The sequence below is a fragment of the Thamnophis elegans genome, chromosome 2, assembly GCF_009769535.1.
Source record: "Thamnophis elegans isolate rThaEle1 chromosome 2, rThaEle1.pri, whole genome shotgun sequence".
In the NCBI taxonomy this organism is placed as follows: domain Eukaryota; kingdom Metazoa; phylum Chordata; class Lepidosauria; order Squamata; family Colubridae; genus Thamnophis; species Thamnophis elegans.
In genome coordinates, this window is record NC_045542.1 from 37,750,131 (window position 1) to 37,770,505 (window position 20,375).

The 20,375-nt window shown below is 42.6% G+C and overlaps 1 protein-coding gene across 2 annotated transcripts in view; it reads right to left on the bottom strand.

The window, feature by feature from the left end:
* PITPNC1 (phosphatidylinositol transfer protein cytoplasmic 1) overlaps positions 1–20,375 on the bottom strand; it is a 187,115-nt gene that overhangs the window by 81,286 nt on the left and 85,454 nt on the right. For both annotated transcript variants that reach the window (XM_032211307.1, XM_032211308.1), the window contains exon 2: positions 3,159–3,307. In XM_032211307.1, the coding sequence (XP_032067198.1) occupies positions 3,159–3,307 (149 nt within the window). The remainder of the gene's footprint in view (positions 1–3,158; positions 3,308–20,375) is intronic.

The following is a 20,375-nucleotide window of genomic DNA, read 5'->3' on the forward strand; positions in this document are numbered from 1 at the left end:
ATGAATCAGTTTACCCTTCATCATAGATTAGAATAACAGAATAAGAGATTTGGAAGGAACTCTGCTCAAGCAAGAGACCCTATACCCAGTCTCCAGCCACTAGTAATACTCTGCCGTAATAAAAAAGAACCTTCATTTCACTCTAAAATGGAGGCAGTCGTATTGAATAAGAAATGTTCCAACTACCATCGTAATTGGGGGAGAAATGATGTCCACACTAAACAGATTAAGGTTTTCAAATATTTAGCAACCCACTTTCAATTTCCTAGTACTTGGAAACAACAAAATCTGAGAAATTACAATAAACGTGCCCCAAAGGCTTAGAACATTATAATTTTTTTTCATAGCAAATGGTAATAACTATCCCACAGTAGTTAAATTATTTAGAACAAGGGTACTAAGCCTCCTACTTTACAGCATCCATTCTATGCTAATAAAGATAAAATGACCATAAAAGCAATTAAGGCAAAATTCATAAGAACGACACTCTGCAAATCTTCAATCTATGTCGAATAATGGTTTTTTATTAGAACTAGGCTATTTTATGTGGAGATCTGCATGGCATTGCCTCACTTGAAATATAGATGTGAAACATGTTCTGAGGTGAAATCCTGAGTCACTTTATTCTCACAGGCAAGTCCAACTTCCCTTGGAAAATATCTATTTTGCTTATACCAGAGGTGTCAAACTGGCGGCCCACGGGCTGGATGCGTCATGCGCAGGCCACCCCCACACCCGCTCCATGAAAGAGTAAAACAGCACGAAACGTCTCGTGATGGCAATGTGATGCCATGAGTTTCATCTCCATGGCCTATACTGTGGCCTCCAAGCCTTGTTAATGCTTGGTCTAAAGAAACTATTCCTCTTTGTGGGATTCTAATGCAGGTTATTTTCCTGATATTATTTGTGGATGAGGAATTATGCTGAATGCATTTTCCTGGATACTTTTCTTGATTAAAGTACTTTCTCCCCACCTTTTGTAACATCAGGCCTGCTGGAGGCAAACTTTCAGCCTGGCAAATGTCTATGAAGATTCTCAATCATCCAGGACATGGTTGTCCCAAAAGGGGCAACTGGACTTTCTTGGGTTTTTTCTTTGAACAAATAAATTCTGGCAACTAACTCTAACATTTTGTTGCTACTTATCTGTTCCACTGATGTCAGTAAAAGTAAGCAAGCATCCAATCTCATGCAAGCTCTGACAATCCCTTCCAAAACATCTATCTCAGTAGGTTCTTCATTTTTCTTCAGCCAGATAAAGATATATTTCTAGACATGCTTGGAATGAGACGTCTGCACGCAAGGCTGATTTACATACTCAGTTCTGGTTTTGAGGGCAAAGCTGTGGTTGAGCTTAAAGAAACATTTTGCCTCCACAGATTTTTTTCAACTTGAACATAGCTGGTAACGTAAATGCTACACTTACAAAAGGTCAGAAGTATCAAGATTCTAGGGCTGCACTGCCTGATGTAAGGAGCACATAGTTGCTATGTCTGTTACCAAGGTCACAAGCTCAATAGAAGTCCATTGACCCCAGGCTTGCAGGCAAAAAAAAGAAGGCATCAATATTTAGTTAGACCACCACTAATCAAATGACAGTGGTAGATGAAGCAATATGTATAATTTTTAGAAACCACAATATATCTCTTGAAGGACAGTAAAAGTAACAAGGTTTAAGTATCTTACAAAATATGCAGACTTTGTTTAAGAAAGTATCAGACAAGAAAAAGTATTTCACACGATAAATCATTAATAGTGGTGCTTTGGGGCAGTGATGCACAAGGTTAGTAATCATTCATGATGGGTGCTGTTCTTTACCAAGATATTTTGCCGCCTAAGGAGCTCACTAAAATATTTCTTATGAAGCTAGGTTGGATATTCCTGTCGTAAGCAGTTCTTCGTATGCTGTGAGCCAGACTTGATTTTTATCCAAGTTGCTGAGGTTGAACAAATGGAAACAAGGTCAGATTTTGACCTTGGTACCAAAAAGAATTTTATTTTAAAGGCAAGTTTTTTTTCTCTGGAAAGGTTTTTGTTACTGATTTGGGAGTTTCAGATGTATTTACTTCGCTGAGCCTCAAGTTATGGCAATATCATTTTCTCTTCTGTTGTATCTAATGCATCAGATACTGTAGAAAATAACCATAGGAAAAAAAACGAACAAATTAATCTCTGATTCCTTTTGAGCAGAAAGTCTAGCATGATCATACTCAGGTCCATAAAATTATCTTCAAGCATTCACAAAGCGTGTTGGATTTCAGTGAGAGTTTGTTTACATAGCAACCTAACATAAATCTTTGAGATTGTGGGGGGTTTGCTCATGCAAATCTGCACAAATGTTGATAAGTGTAACCTGTAATTTGCCCAAGTTTTGATCAGTACCAATTCCCATTGATGATCCAGGCCACATATTGTACAGCTAGTCCTCAACTTGTGACCCCAGCTGAGCCCAAAATTTCAATTGCTAAGCAAGACAGCTGTTAAGTTAGTTCTGTCCCATTTTACGACTTTTCCTGTCACAGTTGTTAAATGAAACACTGCAGTTGTCAAATTAGAAAGGCAGTTTTTAAGTGAATATACCTTCCCGATTGACTACGCTTGTCGGAAGGTCACAAAAGGTGATCACGTGGCCCCAGGACACTGCAACTGTCATAAATACATGCCAGTTGGCAAGTACCTAAATTTTGATCAGTCTTAAGTGTGAAAAACATTCATAACTCACTTTTTTTCAGCGCCACTGTAACTTTGAAATGAATGGTTTTATGTCGAGGACTATCTGTTCTGTGGTTTTTTTTCCTCATGTAAACACATAGTTTGCTTAATGTTATTTATAATTTCAGTTGCTTTTTCACTGCTTTGTACTTAGCATAATGTATGAGTCCATAGGTATCTGATATGACTGTTCATTTTCACAACTTTCCTTTCTCCAAAGTTTTTAACATTGAAGGAAGGAAGCAACTGGCCACATATCTGAACCAGTAAACATGTAATTTATAGGAGGAATCCTGGCCATTCTCCTGGTATGTCCTACCGCATGATTCTCATAAAGCCACAAGCAGAGGATTGGTGCAAAGTGCACTAAACCCACAGTTTACTTCCCAAAACTGCATATGCATTAGGGGAGGATGCCATGGCAGAAGGCTTACAGGAACTTTTACCTATTCAGATAGACACGTTTTTCTGTCAGCTGACCATTCCCGTAGTTTGGATCTTCATAGGGCTCATTCTGTACCACCTCCACACCTTCTCCACGATCACTCTGCTCATGGCTATGTTTACTGATCATGTACAGCTGTCCAATTCTGTACTGCAATGCAAAAAGAAGGAAAAAGTGTATTTAGGTGACAGGTTTATTTTCTTTTTACAAAATCCTTAAAGAAAACATCTTCACAGTGGGTAGCACATTTAAAACTAATTATGGAAACTACTACAGTAACAATGCTAAAAGCTGATTGTTTCAGGTGCAAAGAACCAGGAACACTCTCTGAGTTCAAAGCACAGGATGTAGGAGATGAACTTGAGGGAAGGGTCAAGCATACCATTGGTTGGAGTTCCTTCGCACCCACAAAAAAACTAAATACAGCCCACTTTGGATTTCTTTGACTCTAATCTACCAATCTGCCTTGACCCTCAGTAGATCAGATTCTTGTAGAGAGCTAGCATGGAATAAACTTGTTCTCATTTAAACAGCCTTGTTTCTTGTGCTTGACACAGAAGAGTTTAATATTGCTACATATACACAAGAACCTGATCAACTAATGGCCAAAGCTAAATTGGCACTAGATAAGTTTCAAAATAATTCATGGGAGGTTGGAGTGGATTTGGGTCTCTTGTGGCTGTGCAATGATTCCAAACTAATGACACATTTAACCCTGCCTTCCAGCTCAGTCTGCTCATATTCTACATTGTTGTTATAATAATATCTTTGGTGAATCCTTTATACAGAGTCCCCTTAGAAAGCTTTGACAGCTATCTAGGCAAAATTATAGTATGAGGTAGCTGTAAATTGTCCCATATGAAATGATCTCAAGAATATAGGGAGGAGGGTAAGTAGCATTTCAACCTGCTGCATTTATAAACACAGGTTTTGAACTCTAAGTGCAGCCAGTGACTGCAAATGCTCCATGGATTGTATAAACAGCTCATTTGTCAGCTAAGTTCAGTTTGTGGAGGCACCAGATCTGATCTAGTTGGGACATACTACACAGCTAAAATATCCTGCAAACTATTGTTTTCTGGCAACATTATGGACATGGTTTACCATCACCTTCTTCTATTTGCTGTCTCAGGAATTATGGGAGTTGAACAGAGGTGGTATTCAGCAGGTTCTGGCCAGCTCTGGAGAACCGGCAGCGGAAATTTTGAGTAGTTCGGAGAACCGGTAAATACCACCTCTCACTGGCCCTGCCCCTTCTATTCTCTGCCTCCCGAGTCTCAGCTGATTGGATTTTACAGTATCCTTCCCCTGCCATGCCCAAGCCATGCCCACCAAGCAATGCCATGCCTACCAAGCCACACCCACAGAACCGGTAGTAAAAAATGTTGAATCCCACCACTGGAGTTGAAATCAACATCATAAAGGGGCTATAGTTGCCCACCCCTGACATATAGCCTGAAGTCCTGGGATTTCTTTATAGACTCTACGAATAACCTGGGCATTACAGGTGAAGAAAAAAATAATAATGAAACACTGAAGATATCTTCAAAGGAGCTTGGAAATTCCTTGGAATCTGTCTGCAAATAGAAGTCAAAGTTTCCCAATGTTTCATAACTGTTATAACAAAAAAACATCATGTCAAACTAATTGAACCATCTGCAGTTATGTGAAACAGTACAATTCTGGGGAGGTTTTTAGTTAAAAACCATCCAGCTAAAACATGTGTTACTTAACTATTTTCATAACCGAATGTGATTTCAATTTAGCGGAGTGGAAAACATACCTTAATACTGTTTTTTAGTCCTATAGCACTGGTTTCCCTTTATTGGAATTAGGTACAGCTGTAAATATTTGTGTGACCAAACTGGGTATTTTTCAAAGTTTGTTGTTTTCCATTTTGTTTAGCCTTGTTAGACAATGCTGAACAAAGAGCTAGTATCAAATTGTGGTGTGATTTTCAATATGAAGAACTCTGTTGGAGTTGCTAATAATGTAAAAGGGAAAGATCCTGCAATTTAAGATAGAATGAGTAGTCCGAGCTATATAATGAGGCAAGTGTCCTGGAATTATGGAGATGCCCATTTCTCAAAGTACTACAACTGAGATTGTACTCACGACAAAGCTCCACAACACAATATTTCAGCCTTCGAGCGTTTTATAAAAAACAAGTTCTTCAGCTGCGTGAACTGACATTTAAATTGTTATTTTTAAACGGTGCTTAACAAGAGCATAAAGGATTTTGTTATAATTAAGGTATTCCCCAGACAACCACTTTAATAGCATAATATTTAAACGCTTGCGAGTTTTCTGACTTGCAGAGATACTTTTCTTCTTTAAAACTGCATAAACACAGATTGCTCCCAAAGCCCAGTCTTTCCTATGTTGAAGCCAAGAATAATTTTACGTCAAAAGATCTGGCTTGTATATTATAGAATGCAATACTAACATTTCCTCCTCTCTCCCACCCTCCTTATCCCAAAAGTAACTGGAAAGAAAAGGAAAGGAAAAAGATTGTGGCCTTGACTTTGTGACAAAAAAATTATAGGGACAAGCTGCTTTAGTCACGACACTATATGTGTCAAGCTTGGGAAATCAGGAAATCCAGGCAGTTCAAGGCAGTTCATATGCATATAAAATTTATTGCAAGCTTAAGCTCTCAGCAATAATCTGAACTACGAGCTGTCAAAGTAAATTGGTGGCAAATAAGAATCAACAGAATTTAAGGTGGGCTGCACTTAGATCTCTTGTGGGCTCAAAGGGACTCAAGACTGATGATGCGTTTGACCCCTCCTTCAGGCTCGGCCTGGTCATTTCCTACAATATGTTGAACAAAGGAAGGTCAAAGTAGAAATTGAGAAATGTAACAATTTCCTGGAACACAGGTAGTCCTCGACTTACAACCATTCATTTGGTAATGAATGTAACCATTCAAAGTTACAACAGCAGTGAAAAAAATGTGTCTTATGACTGTCTTTCACATTTGTGGCTGTTGAAGCATCCCCGTGGTCATGTGATCAAAATTCAAACCCTTGGCAATTGGCATTTATTTATGACAGTTGTAGTATCCTGGAGTCATGTGGTCATCTATTGCGGGGGGTGGGTGTCAAATCTGATCGCATCACAGGCCATATCATGACGTATCAGGATTGTTTTTGCCCTTGTGGGGCCAGGGTGGGCGTGGCCTGAGTGGGTTGTATCTGGCCTGCGGGCCACATGTTTGACACCTCTGATCTATTGTGACCTTCTGACAAGCAGTCAATGGAGAAGCCAGATTCATTAACAATTGTGCTACCAACTTAACAACTGTGTTTTGTTTGGCCAACTGTAGCAAGAAAGGTCATAAAATGGGGCAACATTCATTTAACGACTCTCTTGCCTAGCAAAGGGAATTTTGAACTCTATTATGGTCATAAGTTGAGGACTACCTGTACATTAGTTCCAAGGAGAGCAGCAATTCCTAAAACAGTCCAAAATGGTTACAAACATCCAAGCGGTAGATATTTGAGTGATTCCACATCTCTAATTTACACCAGGCCCATATTTCAAATTTTCTCCGTGAGAAAGAGAATGAGATAGTAGATCGATTTGAGGTTCTTGATGCTCTCAGTGTATTTGGCGGTGTGTGTGTCTGTGTGTGTATGTTGTTACTGTACGCAAAATACTTCAAATGATGAACTTTGTCCACAATCCCATCTCTCTCCCTCATATGACTGACCTTTTTACTAAGCATTTTCTAATTGTCAGCTGGAATTGTGCGTCACCCAGAACTTAAGAGAGGGGGGGGGGGAACCCTTACTGATACACAACCATTAACCACATAAATACCAAACAGAACTAAATTTAAGTAAGCTGATGGAATAATAAGACTCTAGTCTTCACAAATGCATGTCAGAAAAAACCTATTTGTTTATTTGGCTTCAGTTACCCCTTCTGGGGTTTGCATTTAGGAACATCAGTGTATTAATAAGGAAGAAGAGACAATGAACAGTGCATTATTAGCAGGGTGGGGTTTATTTAAACCATTAATCAGAAGGATCAAATTATTTAAATCACAATTTAGTCATCCCTTAGGAAGACACCCTTAATATCTTTTCTGTTGGATACAAGAAGGTTCAACAAAGCCTGGTGGGGAGCATTAGTGCAGCAACTTGAGAAAATATAGGCTATTTTTGCCACAGGAATATCAACTGACCAAGAGACTAAGAGACCGATATTGCTAGGCAACCAACCAACCAATATTGACCCAGAGCTGTCAAAACAGATCTGCTAATATTGGAGCTCATTGTAGTGAAGGGGCCGGGATTGCCCGGAATCCCTCCAAAGGAATATACCGAGGATCTATAATGACTTGTGGTATATACAGTAAATTGATTCCACTCTCTTTACTTATACTTCATAGACTTGTGCAGTTCTTCTGCAAAACCTATTCAACCAGAAACATATGATGTTCTCTGGAAATGAAAAGCTTTCAGTGTAATCCAACCATCCTGATTAGAGCAAAAAAAAAAAAAGTCTGGTTTGCAGGGAATGTGCAATGTATAATTATCCTAAACTCTGAAAGTTGTAGAGAGGAGAGGCTATGAATGATCACAAGTTCCTAAACACTTAACAGCCCCGGGTTATATTTTACAGGGCTATCTGAGTTAACCCTGAAAAGAGTCTGGAACTTGTTAGAAGTATATATTGCAGTAAGTTGCCCACAATGAGGTGCTGAATGCTTAGTAATATAATATAGGACAGTGATGGCTAACCTTTTTGTTGTCACATGCCGACACCCATAATGCAACGCATGTGTGAGACCCTCTGCACTCCCGCTGCGCCCCTCCCCCGGACATGTGTGCCACCCCTATATCCCGTTTTGGTCCTAGCAGGATTCCTTCTGGGACCAAAAATGGGCCGGGGGGGGCACTGCACACCTCGTGCATCTCCTGCATGCACTCTGCCCCCTGCGCATGCGCGGCAGCTGGTCAGTGAGAGGCACACACACATGCGCGGTAGATCTGAGCTGGGGCAACAGCTCACATGCCCTTAGAGAGGGCTCTGCATGCCACCTGTGGCACATGTGCCATAGGTTCGCCATCACAGATATAGGAGAAGAGTCAGCAGAGTCTAGGGGTGAAGTTAAGAGAGGACTTAGTCTAGAATCATTATGTGTCTATAAACGCTCTAAGTTCAACTCTTTTTTAATTATGTTGTCTTATTTAGTGCTAATTTCGTGCTGACGGTGAGTTGACTAGATTCTTGTGTATAGCTTTGAGCAATAAACCTTCTGAACTGGAAATTATGTGTGATCCTGATTCTTCGTGCCTGACATAAATACTTCAACAGTTATATTCGTGCAAAATTGTTTCTGGGGCCCACTTCAGGTAACTGAATATTACACAAAGTATAATATAAAACCTGAATATTTTGGCATGATGTAGGTAGGGCATTCTTATTTTGTACCACCATACTAAGACACCATTGCAACCAGGTAAGTACAAATATGACACCAGTATTTCGCTGAAAAAACAGATTTTAAGGATGTACACAGATACTTTTTTTCTAGACTGCTAGCTCAAAAGAGCTTCTTATCTTTGTTATTATCGTCTCTGAGCTCACTGCATTTAATTATTATGCACTATCTGCTTTTCTTCAATTCCATGACTTTCAGATGTTGCATATTTTCTGATGTGGGAAAATATTAAATGCAATATATGTATTCCCTCTCTCCTTTTTTCAGCTGCCGACATATTACCTTATTTACACATACTCACATGCACACACATGTACCATCTCCATCTTGGACTGGATTCAGGGGTGGGTTCCTGCCAGTTCTAATCTCTTCTATAGAAGAGGTTCCACAAATCTACTGTGGCATTTAGAACTGGTTCCAGCTCCCTCCCCTGCCTGTCCGCACCATGCTTGCCCCACCTGCTGCTCACTGATTGGCTGGCTCACCAATCGCCCCGTCTGCCTCTAAGAGTCCTATCTAAACCTTAAAGTCTTAAAGCTGTCAAGTTTGAACATCCCTGGGTTTTTTTCCCTAAAGGGTTAGGGGAGCAAGGGTCTTGTAACTGCCAAGCCACTCCCACTTAGTCACATGGCTGCCAAGCCACTCCCACCTGGTCACATGGGTGGCAAGCCACTCCCACAAAGCAGGCCACACCTACAGAAGAGGTTCTAAACAAATTTGAAATCCACCACTGACTGGATTCCATATTGTCAAAGTCAATTCCAAAATCTACATGGGTTATCATTTTTATATTCAACACATCAAAAGTAGCACTTGGCATTTTACCATATTTTCAAAGCAAGTCCATGCTAATAAAGTACGCTTTATAAAAACAAGACACAAAAGAAGAAAAGCTAATATCTTAATTAAGGATGTACAGCATGACCTTGTATTCCTCTCGGAGCAGTGGACTTGTGATCTTGGTCTGAGGGGTAATGAGATCATACCCCTGTCGTGGTCAGACCACTGCCTACTGAGGCTTGACTTTCGGAGGCCAAACCTCCACTGTAGGGAGGAGGAACTGACCAGGTGGTTCCGCCCCAGGCGACTTATGGACCCTTTGAGGTTCCAGACGGAGCTTGGGGTTATTCCTGATACCCTTGCCCACAGTCCGGCGGAGACTCTGGTTGCTGCCTGGCACTCGGCAGCATCGGAGACCCTTGACCGGATTGCGCCACTGCGGCCCCTCCGAGGCGGCGGATCCCGGAGGCCCCCTTGGTTTACCGAGGAGCTCCGGGAGAGGAAGCGCCGGAGGAGACGCCTAGAGCACCTGTGGAGGTCCGATAAATCTGAATCGAACCGAGCACTCTTAACAACTTGCACCAAGGATTACATCAGGGCACTTAGGGCAGCAAAAAGATCATATATTGCCACCTTGGTTGCGTCCGCTGAGTCCCGCCCAGCCGCCCTGTTTAGGATAACCCGTTCCCTCCTAAATAGGAGGGATATGGGGGACCCCTTGCAGGGTAGGGCTGAGGATTATGCCCAATTCTTAGCGGACAAAGTTGCTCGGTTTCGGTCGGATTTGGACTCCACCTTTGCAGATCCAGCCGAGGCACAAGAGGATGAATTAGTAGATCACCCCTGGGTTGAGTTTCAGGATGTTGCCCCCGGGGATGTGGACAAGGCCATGAGGGCTGTGAGTGCCTCCACCTGTGTACTGGACCCGTGTCCCTCCTGGCTGGTTACTAACAGCAGTGAAGTGACACGAGGCTGGATCCAGGCGGTTGTTGCCGCCTCCCTTCGGGAGGGGCACTTCCCCGCCGCACTTAAAGCGGCGGTGGTGAGACCCCTCCTGAAGAAACCATCCTTGGATCCAGCTGTACTCAACAACTATCGTCCAGTCTCCAACCTCCCCTTTGTAGGGAAGGTTGTTGAGAAGGTGGTGGCCTTCCAGCTTCAACGGTCCTTGGAGGAAGCAAGTTATCTTGACCCCTTCCAGTCCGGCTTCAGACCTGGTTACAGCACAGAAACCGCTTTGGTCGCATTGACCGATGATCTCTGGAGAGCCAGGGATGGAGGCCACGCCTCCATCCTGGTTCTCCTTGACCTCTCAGCGGCTTTTGATACCATCGACCATGGTATCCTTCTGCGACGACTGCGGGAGGTGGGGGTGAGAGGCACTGTCTTACGGTGGTTCTCCTCCTACCTCTCGGACAGGTCGCAGTCGGTGTTAGTGGGGGGGCAGAGATCGACCCCTAGGCCCCTAACATATGGGGTGCCGCAGGGTTCGGTCTTATCCCCCCTACTATTCAACATCTACATGAAACCGCTGGGCGAGATCATTCGGAGGCACGGGATAAGATACCACCAATATGCGCACGATACGCAGCTGTATCTGTCCGCCCCGTGCCAACTCAATGAAGCGGTGGACGTGATGAACCGGGGTCTTGAAGCCGTTAGGGACTGGATGAGGGCTAACAAGCTTGTACTCAACCCGGAGAAGACCGAGTGGTTGTTGTGTTTCCCTCCCAATAATTTGGTTAGTGTTCCATCACTCAGGCTGGGGGGGTCAAATTTTATACCCCTCAGACAGGGTTCGCAACTTGGGAGTCCTCCTGGACCAACAGCTGACTTTCGACCACCATCTGACGGCTGTGACCAGGGGGGCATTTGCCCAGGTTCGCCTGGTGCGCCAGTTGCGACCCTACCTGAACCGGGAGGCTCTCACAACAGTCACTCGGGCCCTTGTGACCTCTAGGCTGGAATACTGCAATGTGCTCTACATGGGGCTGCCCTTGAAGAGCATCCGGCGACTTCAGCTAGTACAGAATGCGGCCGCGCGAGTGATCGTGGGCGCACCTCGGTTCGCCCGCATAACACCCATCCTCCGCGAGCTGCGCTGGCTACCTGTTGATCTCCGGGTGCGCTTCAAGGTCTTACTTACCACCCACAAAGCCCTTCATGGCAGTGGATCTGCGTACTTGAGAGACCGCCTCCTGCCAATTACCTCCCTGCGACCTATTCGATCACACAGATTAGGCCTCCTCCGAGTTCCATCTGCCAGTCAGTGCCGACTGGCAACTACGCGGAGGAGAGCCTTTTCAGTAGTAGCTCCGACCCTCTGGAACGAGCTCCCCGTGGAGATTCGTACCCTCACCACCCTCCAGACCTTCCGCACAGCCCTCAAGACCTGGCTATCCCATCAGGCCTGGGGATAAAGATCGTAACCTGCCCCCACCCGAATGATGAATGTTGTGTTTTATTTTTACTTGCACTGTTTTATGTTTATTGTTTTATTGTCTTTATTCCCTATAAATTGTAAGCCGCCCTGAGTCCCCTCAGGGAAAAGGGCGGCCTATAAATAATAAACTAAACTAAACTAAACTAAACAGTACTCCTTAAACATTTAAAACCCAGTATAAGGGATGCAAATTTGAAAAGTGAACCTTGGGCTCGGCAGATCTCAGACCAGAGTTGGCAACTGTGTAAACAGTCAACTGCTCAGCTTCAAGTCCTGCTGTGGGAAAAGGCAGGAAGTAAACTATGGTGCTGGAAAAGACGCCTATGAGTCCCTTGGATTGCAAGGTGATCAAACCGATCAGCCCTAGAGGAGATCAACCCTGACTGCTCTTTAGAAGGCCAGATCCCTAAGATGAAACTCAAATACTTTGGCCACCTAATGAGAAGGAAGGACTCACTGGAGAAGAGCCTAATGCTGGGAAAGACTGAGGAAGACTAAAAGAAGAAAGGGACGACAGAGAATGGGGTGGCTGGATGGAGCCACTGAAGCAGTAGACGTGAGCTTAAATGGACTCCAGAGGATGGTAGAGGACAGGAAGGCCTGGAGGAACCTGGTCCATGGGGTGGGACACAACTTCACAACTAACAACAACAACACCAAGGAAGTAAACGCCACATGTCTGAACCATCAGTTCAGGGTTTTTACACTCTTGCCCATGGGATGGGCACTCGGCTGTTTTGTAGGTCTCCCTTATTGCCTGCACAGAATATCTTTCCCTAGCTCAGGCCTCTCTGTAAGATTTCAGCCAAGTTCCAGCCTAAGACCACATTTAGCTACCTAAAGGCAACATATCAGATATCTATTGTGGGGTCCTGCTTGGGGGAGCTTGACCCTTTTAGAAGGAGGTGTCTGTAATAGCACACGCAGAGCTGAAGCCTCTTTGTGAGTCAGCAGGAGGAGGATCTTACCAACCAAACCCTGCAGAGAATTGTTTTGTGCCTACTGTTTTGATAAGAAAGCATTAGGAAAAGTTTTAATCCCTTCTATTTTTCCACCCATGATTCCCATTTTCTGAGAAATAATCTAATGATTAACAGTCAAATGCTATTAGCAAAGCTTGCTTAGCAGTCGGCATCAGAATGAACAAGGGAGAATGCATTGACTTGCAAATACAGAAGCCTAGCCCCACATTTCACCTTTAAAATGCTCATTAACGTTGCTTCCCCCCCCTTACAAGCCCCCCTTTTTTTTACAATGGAACATAAATCAATTTAATACACATTGACCATTTTATAGAGCTGAGCACCTCAGCTAGTGCTATAAATATAGCTGGTCCTGGGCTTAAAATCACAACTGAGAGCAAATTTTCTGTCACTAAGCAAGACGGTTGTCAACTGAGTTTTGCCCCATTTTATGACCTTTCTTTCTCCAGTTCTTAAGTGAATCACTGCAGTTGTGGATTAGTAACATGGCTGTTCAGCGAATCTGGCTTTCCCGTTGACTTGACTTGTCAGAAAGTTGCAAAAGGTGATCACATGATCCAGTGGTGGGATTCAAATTTTTTTACTACCAGTTCTGTGGGCGTGGCTTGGTGGGCATGGCAGGGGAAGGTTACTGCAAAATCCCCATTCCCTCCCGATCAGCTAGACTCGGGAGGCAGAGACTAGATGGGGATGGGGCCAGTCAGAGGTGGTATTTACTGCTTCTCCAAACTACTCAAAAATTCCGGAATTAGTTATCCAGAATTAGTCAGAACCTACTGAGTACCACCTCTGACATGATCCTCGAAAACTGCATCAGTCATAAATACATGCCAGTTGCCAAGTGTCTGAATTTTGATCACATGACCATGGGAATGCTGCAATGGCCATTAAGTGTGAAAACTGGTCATAAGTCACTTTTCAGTGCCGTTGTAATTCCTAACTGTCACTAAACAAATGGTTGTAAATCAAGGACTATCTATAACTAGATGGATTAGTTTCTGGTTTCCATTCCGCTGCACAACCTCACTCATTGTTCTATATCGAAATAAACATGACCATGATCCAGCTTAAGCACATTTAAATAAGTGCCATGGTACTCAGGGCAACAAATTTTTCTTCTTTCATTGAAGTATATGCATATAATTTACACACACTGCTTGGAGCTAGTTTATAGATTGGAATCTATAAATTATGTCAACAGATATATAAATATTGCCAGGCTGGTTTTTACCCAGACAACAGAAATGTACTTGTACATCCAAAGCAAGACTGTAATCTCTGCCTTTTTAGTTGGGATAAACTTGGTTAGCACACTGAACTGACGCATAGCATGGCATTATGTGACTCCCTGTAGCCTAATCTCTCAATTAGTGCTGCGTAGTGCTATCTACTTAAAAATGAAAGCTATGTACTGTATTTTTCGGAATATAAGACGCATCTTTTTTCCTCAAAAAAGAGGGTGAAAATCTGGGTGCATCTTATACACTGAATACAGCATTTTTGGCTTCCTGAAACCCCACCCCTTTGCAAAAATGGCTGTGCATAGCCTTTAGGAGGCTTCCAGAGTGCTTCTGGGCCTGGGGAGGGCAGAATGAGCGAAAAATGGGGCATTTGTTTCTCGTTTTTGCCCCCTCAGCCCCCAGGAGCACTCTGGAAGCCTCCTAAAGGCTATGCACAGCCATTTTTTTGACAAAAAGGGCTGTTTTTGCTTGTTGGGGGGGGGAAGCACTCTACAAGCCTCCTAAAGGCTATGAATGCTCCCCCCCTTTTTTTTACAAAAAATGAGCCCATTTTCGTGAAAAATGGGCTGTTTTTAGGAGGTCTGCAGAGTGCAAAAACTTTTTTAAAAAATTTGCCTCTTCAAAATCTTGGTGCGTCTTATACTCCGAAAAATACGGTATGTTTACATCGACTTGGAAAGTTCAATATTCATTTGCAGTATATGACAACATTTCTCAAATCGCCAGTTACCTTAGCTATAATTAGCCTATTTATTTGCTCTTAATCCCTGCTAATTTTAATACTAATTATTCTGCTTTTATTGGATTAATTTCTCTCATACATTGTCAATGCAATCAGATTCTTTCACTTAGGCCCATGATGGCGAACTTATGGCACAAATGCCACACAAGGGTTGGGTTGCTGCCGGTTTTACTACCAGTTTGCAGTGCATGCTGTTCAACGTAAATTGTTCTTTGTGCATGCGCAGAACAATTTACAGTGAACTGTGCATGTGCATTCACTAAAAAACAAGATGTTGGCGGCCCTGCAGCGGCGGGGGCATGGCCAATGTTCCCTCTAAGCTGTGCAGCTGCGCAGCCACGCACGTGAAAAGAAAACACCACACAGTAGTTTCCAACTGCCGCACAGTGTTTTTTAGCATGATGAATCCTCAGCTCTGCCAGCTGCCTTCCTCCCCTGAAACAAAACTGCCCAGCTGGGGTGAGCAACGAAGCCGAAATGACACCATGCAATTCAGGACCGAGAGGAATTGACAAGCCGGGCAGGTAAAAACCCTCCCCCGCCGCCACCACCAGCAATCCCTGGCCGAGGACTCCATTCAAGCTTGTCGCTGAGTGGCTGTGCTACCAAGCCATTTCCGTCTTTCAGCAGGTCCAGCCAATCACTGCACGAGCAATTTAAAGGCGATCATGAATAATAAATGTCTCCCGGGCCCTTGGAGGAGCGTCTCGGGGGTAGACTCGGCCTCCACAGAAGGAAATGCGCAATGGACGGGAGGGAGGCGGTAGTGGAGAGGGAATTGCGGCAGCGGCTTGTGCCTCAGTTCAGACCGGCGTGTCACATCCATTTTGCCGTGTGGCCTGGTGGGCGCTGGGGCTGCTCCTGGTGGTTGCCTCCTCCTTCCCTCTGGGTAGAATGGAGTGCTTCAATTGCCTGGCACCTATAGCCCCCGTCGCTTATTGGCGTCTTTCTGGGACTGTTTCTTGAAGCTCTGAACTGGAAGGGCTGCTAGAAGCACATTAGAGCACTCTGCCTTTGGGAAAGCGGTTGGATTTCAGGTTCCCGATCGGTCTGTTGCACTTATCTATTGCAAAGTATAGGCGCGAAACACAGACACAGACACAGACATACACACTCGTTTAGTCTGGGAGGGGATTTCTTTCTGATTCTTTCTGTTTGAAGTGTAGGGTCATATACCTCTTTCCCTTAGCCATCAGGGGAAGGCTTTGCTGACACTTGCATGCTGTCATTATGTATTTTCTTCTTAAATGCTTTGAATTAGTCTTCTGTTTTTTTGAGCCATTTAATATATTGAAAACCAACTTTATTTTCTGTTGGTTCATTCTCTCAAAGGTGACTGATCAGATTTTTTTAGCAAGTTCAAATTGACCAACCTCCATGTAGATTGTTTTGGCAGCAATACAGAGTTTACTAGTTTTGGGGGGATCAGCCATGGTCAGCTAGGTGTTACCATGTTACCAATACTATACCATCCATAGTATTGATATAGCAAATGGCTCCAGTTCTTGAATCATCATATAAAAACAAATGGCTAAATATAGTTTACAGCCAGCCAGTATATAAATGTTGTATACATGCAACTCAATAAATAATAGCTTTGTTTCTTTATATACCCCAATTGCTAATCTACATCAATTAGTAATTTATTCATAACTTGCTAATATCACTGCAGACTATTGGATAGCAAGGGGGAAAGTATAAAGCATATAAAGTAATTCATAGTATGGAAAATGTAGATAGAAATTTTTTGATCCTTTTCCCATAGAGAGTCATCCATTCATCTTATATACAAGTAGTCCTCAACTTACTATATATATATTATAACATTTTAATTAAGCAGGTACCTTGAATAAACATAACTTTGAGTTTCAAATAACACTGATTTCGTTGTTGTCTTGGATGACATCTATGAAAAAAATTCAGGTGCTCAGGCATGAGAATGTGCCGCTCAAACACTATACTTTTCTGCACACACTGAAAAAAAATTAGAGGGAACATTGGGCATGGCAGGCCTGGGTCGCTGCCGGTTCTGTGACCCAGGCCTGAATTCCACTACTGGTTCGACCGAACTGGGCACAACCTACTTCTGGTGCCACAGGTGCATGTGGTCATGCTAGCCAAGCTCCACCATGCATGTGTGCATGCCTCCCGCCAACCAGCTAGTCTTCGGGTCTGTACCACACATGTGTGGGGAGTGGGGCACATGCAGGGGGCAGTCGCATTGCATTTTGGGGGCTTGCGCAGCACCCCTGTGCCCCGTTTTGGCTTTCAGGTTGATGCAGAATGCCTTCCAGGCCCAAATCAGGGTGCGGTGTGTGTGTGTGTGTCTAGAAACCACAATTGACACCAGAATTTTTGCTGTTAAGCAAGACTGTTAATAAGTAAGTCAGGCCCACTTTTATGATTTTGCTTATGGTTGTCGAGTAAATCATTGCAGCTGTTAAGTAAAACATGTGGTCATCAAATGAATATGGCTTCAGGATTGATTTGGCTTGCTGGAAGCCAACCAGGAAGGTTTCAAATGGCGATCACATGACCCCAGGACGCTGCAGATGATGTAAGTACATGTCAAATGGAAAGCGCCCAAATTTGATCACATCACCATGGGCAATGCTACGCCGTTTGTTTAGTTTACTTTATTGTCATTGCACATCGTACAATGAAATAAAATCTCATCTTCAGTGTACATTATAACTATAAAAATAAAAACATAAACACACATCCTTCACATGCTACGTATATAATTGAAATTGAAAACCCGATATTGCATTGATATTACACTATACCGTAGAATTTAAGTAATTGCAAGTAAATGTAAATGCAAGGACCGGTTGTAAGTCACTTTTTTCATTGCTGTTGTAACTTTGAACTGTCACTAAACAAATAGTCGTAAGTTTGAGGACTACCTGCACCTTTCACATTCCAATGAAGTAAAGAAGTTAAAACAGAGATGGGAATGAACATGCGTTACACTTCTCCACGGTGTTCTTGTTTTTAAGTGAAATGTTCAGATGCGTATCTCAGACTCTTTCTTCCAGTTCTAAACTTTGCAAAGGCAAGTTGGCTGATGCAATACTTGCTACACAAAGCACAGATACGAGGAAGCTGTCTCTTGCAGTGGATGTGCCCAGCCCATTCAAAATTCTTCCTACACTATCCCAATTTGACAACCTAAAGATCCATCCATCCAGATCAGTGATGAAATTCCTTTTTTTTTTACTACCGGTTCTGTGGGCATGGCTTGGTGGGCATGACAGGGGATTGATATGGAAAAATCTCCATTCTCACTCCATTCCAGGGGAAGGATACTGCAAAATCCCTATTCTTTTCCCACTGCTGGGGGAAAGATATTGGAAAATCTCCATTCCCTCCCTACTTTGGGGCCAGACAAAGGTGGTATTTGCCAGTTCTCCAAACTATTCAAACTTTCCGCTACCGGTTCTCCAGAACCTGTCAGAACCTGCTGAATTTCACCCCTGATCCAGATGCAGCTATTTTCCTGCCTGCCGTGGTAGTGGGAAAACCTATTCCAAGGAGCCGAGATCAAAAGACAGCTCAATTCTGCTTCTTCTGTGCTTGGATGAATAACCCCAGTGGTTCCACCTCCCCTTGTTGCTTGTAATTGGGAACAGAATCTTGTTTTATCTTCATTTTTAATGTTATAAATACATTCAGATTACAGAAGGGAACTGGCTGTGCTTTGCTTTGACAATGCTTTATGTGACATTCAACAATTTATGCAGCTGTTCCATCCCCGCTGTTTAAAGGTTACATTTGCTAGCCTTGTGTTTCCCTGTGACAGAGAGAGAATGCACAATTAGGAGTGGCATCCCTAAAAAGCCGCAAGGGTATTAAATTTACTTTGTCCATTGTGCACCTCTAACAATAAATGCCAAGCTCTGTTTCAGAGATAACATGTTTTGGTGAGCCCATTCTTTACCTGGCTTTTTTGGATGTCAACCCAGAAAGTCAAGAATGGCTTATTAGGTGGAGATAAGCAATCTTCTGTGTGGTACCCACAGAAGAGAAGTAGCTTGGAAATATAATATCTTTAAAAGGAGTGGCTTTCCAGTAATTTGGCTCTAAATGTATTTTGCTGTAACCCAAGTATTAAAAAAGCAGTACCTTCCGTAATGCAGTTTAATCACCATGTTAAGGCTTAATATGGTTGAATAAACACAGCTATTAAGGTCTATAAATCTCTCTCTCTCTCTCTTTCTGTGTATGTGTGTGTGTGTATGTGTCTGTGTTCCAGCATAACTCTGGAATGCCTAGAGCAATTTCAACCAAACTTGGTACACAGATGACTTACTATCTGGAAAAAAAAACACTGTGGAGGTAAGACACCCCTAACACTCCTCGATATGTATTCTGTTAAGTATTCTGTTTAAATACAGCCTGTTGTTCCTTAAAATGGCTTCTACTGTACTGCCATAAAATGGCTTTTACTTTACAAAGCAATGAAGTTGCCATTGGTAACGGCTTCACAGTACTCCACAAGGGGGCTCCCTCTGGTAAGGGGGAAAACCTAACATTAGAAATTATGTTTGGTCGGGACATTTTCCTCCTATAAATAAATACTCGGGCAATAAGACAATGAGCTAGTCTTATTATACTGGTCATTATCCTGATTAAACAAAACCAGCCATCTTTATCAATCGAACCAAATCTTAGGATTTTGTCTTAATATATTTCAGTTGTTATTTATATGAATTTGCCTTTTTGGGTTAACTCTCATATTACATTCAAGTGGTTAAAGATTTCCCATGTAACATTAAAGTGGTCATCCAGATAACCCTCAATGTTGCTACTTTTAACAGAGCATTATTTTACATATCACACTTATTTAATATTGACCTGCACTATTTTGCATACATAGATTGTCCTTCCAATTTTCTCCTCTTTTTTCCCTCTGTCCTTCCATTCCTCCAGGCACAGTGGCACAAAAAGTGGTCTTTATGACAGATCCCTTAGTTCTTATCCTCATCCTTTTGCCTTCATCTTTTCAGTCCTTTATTTTCTCCCTTATTTTTCCTCTGACAGAATGCTAAACCTCAAATCATCAATCAAATGTGCATTATGGAGATAGAGCTATGCCTTTCATACTTGTGTCCCAGTATCAAATTCAAATACTGATACCCAAGTTACCTACTTCGTATCACAATAAAAATTTATTCATTTGTGCACCCCTCCGTAGATCTATATGAAGTACCATGGATGCACCCTGTGCAATAGTAATGTGTACTAAAAGTAGCTTTGGAAACAAACTACTTCCATACAAAGCTTTTATTTTATCATCAGTGAATTTTATATTAGATCCAGAAAACACTGTGTTTCATCTCTAACTCTTCAGGACTCTCCCGTCATTTTTTATACCAGAAAAAAAAATGTTAAAATTTGCTTAATTCCACATCAACTTTTCATAATTAATGCTGGAAACACCTACCAGCAAGATCCACATTTGCAAAACAAGAGCATGCTAACAGAATGGAAATCATAAATTGAGGAACCTGGATTTAGGCTTTGTGATTCTACATTTGCACATCACCACTTCTTTCTCCAAGTCCACACAAA